At 34.3% G+C, this 8,953-nt stretch overlaps 1 protein-coding gene across 1 annotated transcript; it reads left to right on the forward strand.

Moving 5' to 3' along the window:
- The first annotated feature begins 1,402 nt into the window (after positions 1 to 1,402).
- LOC118033162 (alpha-L-arabinofuranosidase 1) lies at positions 1,403 to 7,663 on the forward strand. The gene is made up of 18 exons (XM_035038040.2): positions 1,403 to 1,560; positions 2,054 to 2,268; positions 2,403 to 2,457; positions 2,786 to 2,997; positions 3,140 to 3,261; positions 3,342 to 3,489; positions 3,865 to 3,934; positions 4,448 to 4,593; positions 4,721 to 4,766; positions 4,861 to 4,913; positions 5,106 to 5,250; positions 5,711 to 5,829; positions 5,944 to 6,015; positions 6,090 to 6,193; positions 6,478 to 6,534; positions 6,641 to 6,833; positions 7,110 to 7,253; positions 7,366 to 7,663. The coding sequence occupies exons 2-18, from the start codon at positions 2,083 to 2,085 to the stop codon at positions 7,513 to 7,515; spliced, it is 2,022 nt and encodes a 673-aa protein (XP_034893931.1). The 5' UTR covers positions 1,403 to 1,560; positions 2,054 to 2,082; the 3' UTR covers positions 7,516 to 7,663.
- The last annotated feature ends 1,290 nt before the right edge of the window (positions 7,664 to 8,953 follow it).

Consider the following 8,953-nt stretch of genomic DNA (forward strand, 5'->3'; position numbering starts at 1 on the left):
AAAATTAAAATAATATTATTTTATTATATCGAGCTCCTCAAGTTTAATAACTTTAAATGGAACTACAAAAACTTTTCCTTTCAAAAATTGATGAGAGTAAAACAATAAAATGGGCAAAAATATTTACGGAATTCTTATTTTATCCTGGAATTTAAATATTTCACAGTCGATAACAAAACTTAATTTCTTTCCCTCAAAGAGAAGCCACTCAATTTATTTTCCAAATTTACCGTAGAACTTGCATTTTCAACTGTCAAAAATATCTTGTCAATTATGATATTGATGTAAATCAAATATATATATATTGGGAGTGGTGGGTTTTGGAACTCATTAAAGTTTTTCAATTTTATTTTATATTTAAATAATATTTTGTTATTGGTGGGGAATGGAAAAGACGTGCCCCTTATTCCTTTGTTGTAAGAACATACAAATTCATTCAAAAACTGTATCAAAAATATTTATTTTTTATTTTTATTTTTCTTTGATTCAATAAATATATTTATATTTTTTTTACATCGTTTTTTTTTATTCTAAACACAATCAATAAATTTTTTTTAAGGCATTTTAGAAGAAAAAGGAAATTTTGTTTTTTTGGTATATATGAAAGAGAATTAAAAAGGAGTAAATCTAGATCATGAATTTATATATCTTCTATCATTTCCTCTTTATTAGACATTTTAGTAATCAATTTGAACCATTCACCATTTAGGTAATGTTTACTGCAAAAGGTAATGGAGGTCAAAATTTACCCTTCACTATTATTAAACATGTTTTGTTGAGTTTTTATGGAAGGTTGAGGGTAGGGTGTGTTCGGAAAGGCGGTGCAAACTGCATTCCTTTAAATTTTGAATTTTTTTTATTTTAAATTGTTTTAATATACTAATGTCAAAAATAATTTTTAAAAAATAATTTTTTTTTATTTTAATATATTTCTATATGAAATATACTTTAAACTGTCACTGTTACCACAATAAAAAATAATATCATCAATTGATGACAAAAAAAAAAAAAAAAACACTCAGCAAGCATAAGATTTTTTGCTATATGTTTCTCATAAAACATAAAATGGAAATAATTGATGGGGTCGGTGTCAAGTTGATATACCAATAGTAAAAAAAATAAAATAAAATAAAAAAGAGTCATACGGAATCGAAGAATTTGCCTGGATTTTAGTGGAGTTTCCTTAGTTAATGAAGTGACATTTTAGTAATATTTATATAAAATTATAATATATATTAATTAACTGAGTATTTTTAAATATAGAATTAAAACAAAAGTTCTCTGGCTTGCACGTGCTGTAAAGACAAGAAGTGGAAGAGAGTGGGGATCCCACAAAGTGAGTAATTTCATGTTCCTTGTAATCCACTGCCAAATGTTGTTGACGTGAAAGCAAGGCAAACAGAGCAAGCGTATTATACGCGCCCATCTCCTATTTATAACTACGAACTAGCAACTCCCTTCATTATTCCATATATAACTATCAGTCAACACTTCCACTCATCAGCAGCTATCTCTAAAGAGCCAAAGAAAGAATTTTGTCTGTTTGATCCTTTGTTTCAGGTAAAGTTCTCATCTTTAATCATTATTTCTTCAGAATTCAATACTTTCACTAGTTGGGTTTTTTTTTTAAATGTCTGTGCATGTCATGTTTGCATGGAATTTTGGTCATGTTTTGGAGTAAAGGTCAAAACTTTGATCATGTGCCTGGGAATTCAAGATAGTTGGAAATATGATGGCAGGAGTCTGAGTTTTTAGAGTCTTGACCTTAGTTTTTTCTGTTATTTTATGGGGAGTCAGTCCAAATTATGATGCTGTGGTCCACGGGAATGATGATGGGGTTATGTTTTTAAGGTATAACATGTCAGGTGACGTATCATCTGACAGATAAATCTTGCTGCTTTATTTGATTCTAATCCATCTTTTTGGTTCTAATTGAAGAGAATGAGTACGAATTAGTTTCTTTTGTGAATAGAGAGAGATTATGGAGCTGTTTCTTTTTGGGGTCTCATTGCTAAAGAAGGAGCTGAATTGGTTCTTTTTGTTGCTGTATTAGGGTGAGGCAATATTGGATGTGGTAAGTGAATGGGTGAGAAGATGAGTAGTTGCAAGACCTCTTGCAGTGTTCTTTTGGTGTGCTTCATTGTTGGTCTTTGTTCTGTGTGCCAATGTTCTGCTGCTGAAGTTGATGCAAACCAGACAGCAAACTTGATCATCAATGGCTCCAGTACCCGCCCTATTCCTGAAACACTCTTTGGAATTTTCTTCGAGGTTAGTTTCTTACTTTCAATTCAGGAATTCGATTCGCGGCTGGTTAGTTTATGGTTTCTTACTTTAGACTACAATGCATAAACAAGGATGCTGAGCATTGATAGTGGGCATTTTCTGAAATGGTTTTTCTGCAGGAGATAAACCATGCTGGAGCTGGTGGGATATGGGCAGAGCTTGTAAACAATCGGGGTAATTTCCAAATCTATTGATTTCTGCAAGTGAAATGAAGAATGAAGAGAGGGAGGGAAGTTTTAAATTGTGCAACAGGCCAATTTCAGTAAAAACTTAACTTCCAGTTCCAAGATTGCATTATTTGAAATCTTAGCCCTAATTGTTCAGTGCTAAGCTTTCAATTATATCAAAAAGTGCACTGATAAAATATTTACACTGTTTCTGTGCGAGTTATGATTCTCGAGGTTTAAGGGGAACTTTGATTATGAAGCACTTGAAACTTTCTAAATTTATCTGGGTATTTTGGATTCGGGATTCACATAAACCTGTTTGATTTGTTTCCTAGGTTTTGAAGCCGGGGGCCAAAACACTCCCTCAAATATTGATCCCTGGTCTATCATTGGTGATCAGTCATCTTTAATTGTATCTACTGACCGTTCTTCTTGCTTCGAGCGAAACAAGGTTGCTCTCCGAATGGATGTGCTCTGCGACAGCACGGGCGGTAGTATTTGCCCAGCTGGTGGAGTTGGTATATACAATCCAGGGTTTTGGGGCATGGTGAGAACTAGTTGACACTAAATGTGATAATTTATTTTGTATGCATTTATTGAAAAAATTATTTTGTATGTGTCTCTCATATTTGCTTGTGTGGAAAAGCTGGAAATCTGACCCTTTTGTTTTTGACTTCTGTTTCCTTCAGAATATTGAACAAGGGAAGGCCTATAAAGTGGTTCTTTATGTCCGTTCTCTGGGATCAATCAATGTTTCTGTATCATTGACGAGCTCTGATGGGTCGCAGATATTGGCATCTGCTAACATTGTGTGAGCACCAATTGTTTTTTGCAATGAATGATTTCTTTTTTACTAGGAGTTTGTGTTTTTCAAGCTTTCCTTCTTCGCAGAGATTCTGATGTTTCAAACTGGACAAAGGCTGAGGTTCAATTGGAAGCCAAAGGAACAAATCCTAATTCAAGGCTTCAATTGACTACATCCAGAAAAGGTGTAATATGGTTTGATCAAGTGTCAGCTATGCCTCTGGACACATACAAGGTATTTGATATTGTTCAGCACTTATCTCCAAAAAGAACAAATTTTCTCCATGCAGTTTGGAAAGTTCAAGCCCTTAGCAATGTAGAAGATAATATCTGTATAGAGGATGAGCATGAGCATGAGCAGGATCTGGGCTTTAAATTATAACTTGGGGATAAATTTAAAATTGGAAACAACTTTGCAGAAGTTGGAAACCATACTTTCTGGTTACATGTAAAAAAGATTTAAGCTTTGATGGTTTATGGAGTTTATGGAGATAAAACTCTGAATTTGTTGGTTTGCTAGCATGTGAACTCCTTTTTTACAGAGATTTTATGGCTGGTTCAAAAATTCCAATTGCGTCTCAGTATCTGTATGACCTCTGTTTTGCCACAGGGGCATGGTTTCCGAAATGAGCTCATTGAAATGATCGATGATATAAAACCCCAATTTGTCAGATTTCCAGGTATGTATGGATCTTTATTCATGAATATGTTTTGGCTGAGGTTATGAGAATTTATATAGTGGAATCTGGGTATCATATATTGCACAGGGAAGTCTATTGCTCAGCTTTCTTATTATCCCTGGCTACAACTGTTTTACAATTGCAAATTCTTGCTGCATTTACTGAGGTTTTGCTTCAAGGCCTTTTCTCTTCACTGTTCACCAGAAATTTTGAGAGCGTGGCCAGGATTTTTTATGGTTTTTTCTTTTTTTGTTTTTGAGAAATGAATTTTGAGTCATCAAAATCCTCAATTGTTTTGCCATATTCCTGGAGTTCTCTTTTCTTTCACTTTCCAAGCATTTCAAACCCTAAACTGCATCCTCCAAACTCCCAATCTGGAGCTGCAGGACCCTTGCCGGAGCAAGTGTTAGCTTGATCTAACACCACAGTTTCTCAAATCAATTCATCATCTGTTTGACTAGTTGTAGTTCAGATCTTACTGATGGGGTATTTTTTCCAATCATTTGGCATTAGGTGGCTGCTTTGTTGAGGGTGAATGGTTGAGAAACGCATTTCGCTGGAAGGAAAGCATTGGACCCTGGGAGGACAGACCTGGGCACTTTGGTGATGTTTGGATGTATTGGACTGATGATGGACTTGGATACTTTGAGTTTCTTCAAGTAGGTATCTTAATTTGTCATGAAGGTGCAGGATTATGTAAACTGTGGCCTGTGCAGCGCATTGGAAATTAGAATTGCTCACTCTGTCGCTTAAGAAGATATAATTTACACTTACTTATTTCTGCAGCTAACTGAAGATCTTGGTGCACGGCCAATATGGGTGTTCAACAATGGTACTTTCACGTGCTTCATTTCTAGGCATTTCCATTTTATCCTGTCTGGTTGAACTCCTTTTCACGTACTTTTTTTGCTTCATTAATCTGGCAGGAATCAGCCATCAGGATCAAGTTGATACTACTGCAGTCTCACCGTTTGTACAAGTATGCAAATCCAGTGCTCTCTCTTTTATCCATTGACAAAACTGAAACAGATCCAGTCATGTTTAGATTAAATATGTTTCATGATTATGAAATTAAAAAGAAATAAGCTAGTGAGTTTTCTTTTTGAATCTCAACTGGTGCTGAACTTGTTCTTTCTATATCGTTTTATAATAATGTTTGTCTCAATTCCAGGAAGCCCTTGACGGTCTTGAGTTTGCTAGAGGCGATTCTAATTCTAAGTGGGGTTCTGTCAGAGCCGCGATGGGGCATCCAGAGCCCTTTGACTTGAAATATGTTGCTGTTGGGAATGAGGATTGTGGGAAGAAGAATTACCGAGGTTTGTGCACCTTTTGAATCCATGCTTTTGTCTGCACACAAGAACATGCATGGCACACAAACTCTGACATGCCTACACAAATCTGTTTATTGCATTAGATGCAAGATTCAGTTCCGAGTCCATAGCAAGCAGCATTTACTTCTAATTTGAACTAGTCAACCTCTAGTTAGATGATGTGTTATTGAGGTGATATGACATTTTTTTTTTCATGTAGCATTACTGCATCACTCATTTTTGCATTTACCTTTTAGGGGATGTGTATGTCAAATGATCTATTATTGAGATTTAAAAATTGTGTTTCTATGATATGGTCTTGTGATCTCAATTCTGAATAAAGTTATATTTGACAAAGATTTTGTTCACAAAAAGTGTCTGAAGTTCTGCAAATGTTACTCTTCACTCCAGATTCTGGAAGATAGACCAGTTTCAGAACTCAAATTCATGTGCTTTTTTCTACCAGGAAATTATATCAAGTTCTACAATGCCATAAGAAGTGCCTATCCCGACATCAAAATAATCTCAAACTGTGATGGGTCTTCTCGTTCTTTGGATCACCCAGCTGATTACTATGATTATCATGTAAACAACCTGTCATGATAGCTTTGTTTTCTTTCTGGTTTGCAGTATTGTACTTTTGCATATTTTCATCAGTCAGAAAACACAATGTTAATCCTCTTTTATTCTTTGAACTAGGTTTATACATCTGCCAGCAACCTGTTTTCTATGACTCGTCAGTTTGATCGCACATCCCGCACTGGTCCAAAGGTGTGTAATATGCTTTTTGACAACATACTAACTAATATATGTGACAAGTAGTCATGAGATTTGCTATTGTTCAGGCTTTTGTGAGCGAGTATGCTGTGACCGGAAAAGATGCGGGCACGGGAAGTCTTTTAGCTGCACTCGCTGAAGCTGGTTTCCTTATTGGGCTGGAAAAGAACAGGTTTGTCATAGTTGTTCCAGCACTCTTTAAGATATTTGTCAATGTGAAAACCAGTGCTTGACGGTCTGAAAGTCTTGATGCCTCCCCTCTCACTTTTCCTGTTGGAGAGGGAAGTGAACAAATTAATAAAGAACACCTTTCAAACAGTGAGTTCAAAAAATTCCCAGATCACCATTCATGATAGTTCCGGTTCAAATTTGATGCCATGGACGGGGTATCCTTTTTGTTTTTCCATACTCATCATGAAAATTCCAGTTCTTGAAGCCTTTATTTCTCCATTGCAGCGATATTGTGGAGATGGCAAGCTATGCACCACTTTTTGTGAATGCCAATGATAGGAGGTACAAATCTCATTTTATTCCTCAAAAGTTAATTCAAGCATGCACGGCAAGGAACATCATTTTCTTTTCAAGTTACTCTGACACTGAAAGGAACTTTTCTATGAAGGTGGAGTCCAGATGCGATTGTCTTCAACTCGTCAATGCACTATGGAACTCCGAGCTACTGGGTGCAAAAATTCTTCAGAGAGTCAAGTGGAGCAACTCTTCTTGACGCTAAACTACAAACAAATTCCTCTACACTTGTTGCATCTGCAATTACTTGGCAAAGTTCAGATGGCAAAACTTACCTGAAAATAAAGGTATGCTAATACCAGCATGGCTTGCAGGGATCATGCCCTAAACACCAATTTTAAGTTTTTATCCTTTTTTTTTTTCATCAATGCTGCAAGTTTGAATCCTTTTCCAATTTAACAAATATGGCACAATCCATCGAGTCACCTTTTGTGGTCTTCCCAACATAACATGCTGCTGCTGGTTGACAACAAACACAAACACACGTAAAATCGGGTTGTAAGAGTTTCCCTGTTTGATTATTTTCAGCCAAGTTCTTACTTTCAGGGAAATGTATTTTTCAGATTGTGAATTTTGGGAACAGCAAAGTGAATCTCAAAGTTTCCATTTATGGACTGGGGCTCAGCTCACAATCGTCTGGATCAACAAAAACTGTGCTTACTTCTTCGAACTTAATGGACGAGAATTCCTTCGCGAATCCAAAAAAGGTTTCTGACATCTTTGTCATGACCCTCATGAATTTTCAATGGCCTCAGAACCTTTCAATTCCAGTTTATGTAGCAAATCTGCTAACTGTCTTGGCTTCTTCACGTAATGCAGGTGGTGCCAGCCCAAACTACGCTCGAGAATGCTGGCAAAGACATGGATGTTGTACTCTCTCCATATTCTTTAACTTCATTTGATTTGTTAACAGAATCAAACAATATCAGGATGCCACAAACTGATTCTCTCTCAAGATCATCAATTTAGAAAAATAAATTAATACATGATGTGTAATTATAGGAAACAATCTAAATAATGTTATCTGTGGCTGGCTGGTGTCTTTGCCTGCTATTTATGTTAATTTTCGTTGGCTAATCTCACCTTGTAAAATATATCTATATGGTTGGTTTTCAATGTCCAGCCTGTTGTGTGAATGTCTAGTCATGGCTGAAGCATCTTTCATCCACAAAACAGCAAGGTACCCTCATTGACGGTAATAACGGTATCATGCCAATGAGTCCCCAAAACAAATGATTTTTTCAATCAAGTCCTCCATCTAATTAGAACAGATAATATCACGCAATTACCCAGATTCAAATTTAAAATCACAATCAATTGAGTCCCAGTAAGCAACTAATTTATTTCACGCTCTCTCTCTCACTAAACCTTTCTCGGTTTGTTTTATTCTGATTTTATCTTTACCCTCCTCTGATTTTGATTATTTTTACACTTATAATTGAACATATTAATGTTTTGCAAAAACCCTGTATTTATTTATGAAATCTACACAGTATAGAAAACACGTCATCACTTTCTCAATGAATGTTAGCGAAAATACTCCATTAATAAAAATTCAAAAAGGAGGAAGGAGAGAAAGAAATGAGGAAAGAAGGCAGGTTCGACCGAGCTCAAACAGAGGAAGAATGAGAGAGAGGAGAGGAAATGAGAAAGAAAAGAGAAGAGAGGATAAATGAGAGAAGGGGAAAAGGAAAGGGAGGAAGAAATGTGAGTAGAAGGCAGGCCCAACCAGGCTTAACACAGGCCCAACCAAAGAGAGAAAGAATGGGCAAAGGGGAAGAGGAAAGAGATGAACATATAAGGCTGCGTTTGTTTTCTTATTGTTTTATGGTGTAAAATCCATAAAAAAAAAATAAAAATTTAAAAAGCAATTTTATCTAATAGTTTTAAATTTTTTTTAAATTTTCATAAAATAATTTTAAATTATATTTATTTTTATGTTTTAAAAATATTTTAATTTTTTTTCTTTACTTTAAATTAAATGTTTTTGGTTTTTTTAGATAAATTTAATGTATTGATATCAAAAATAATTTTAAAAAAAATAAAAAAATAATTTTAATGTATTTTTAAATAAAATAAACTTTAAAAAACAACTACAATTACATTTATAAACACAACTCCAAATATTTTATATTTTTTTATTACCTATAAAACTTTAATTATAATTTTTATATTTAATCAATCATAACTAATTATATTTTTAAAATTTATTTTTTTAAATTATAATCATGAAAACAAAAACATTCTAAAATAACAATCGAAGGCTGAAAAAATATAAAAATATTTTGAATGAAAATTTATGTTAAAATAAATTATTTTATATTTCTATATAAATTTTTAAAATAAAACTAAAACACGTTTATATGGTTTTAATATCAAAATAATGTCCTTTCGATTAAAAAAAAAA

Source organism: Populus alba, chromosome 16, assembly GCF_005239225.2.
Source record: "Populus alba chromosome 16, ASM523922v2, whole genome shotgun sequence".
In the NCBI taxonomy this organism is placed as follows: Eukaryota; Viridiplantae; Streptophyta; class Magnoliopsida; order Malpighiales; family Salicaceae; genus Populus; species Populus alba.

What these genes read in the sequence shown, in the direction of transcription:
- LOC118033162 (XM_035038040.2), top strand. Translation starts at nt 2,083, where the DNA reads ATGGGTGAGAAGATGAGTAGTTGCAAGACCTCTTGCAGTGTTCTTTTG. An exon ending in AGAGCTTGTAAACAATCGGG is followed by an intron (nt 2,458 to 2,785) that starts GTAATTTCCAAA and finishes TTTGTTTCCTAG; the next exon opens with GTTTTGAAGCCGGGGGCCAA. An exon ending in CAGTCTCACCGTTTGTACAA is followed by an intron (nt 4,914 to 5,105) that starts GTATGCAAATCC and finishes TCTCAATTCCAG; the next exon opens with GAAGCCCTTGACGGTCTTGA.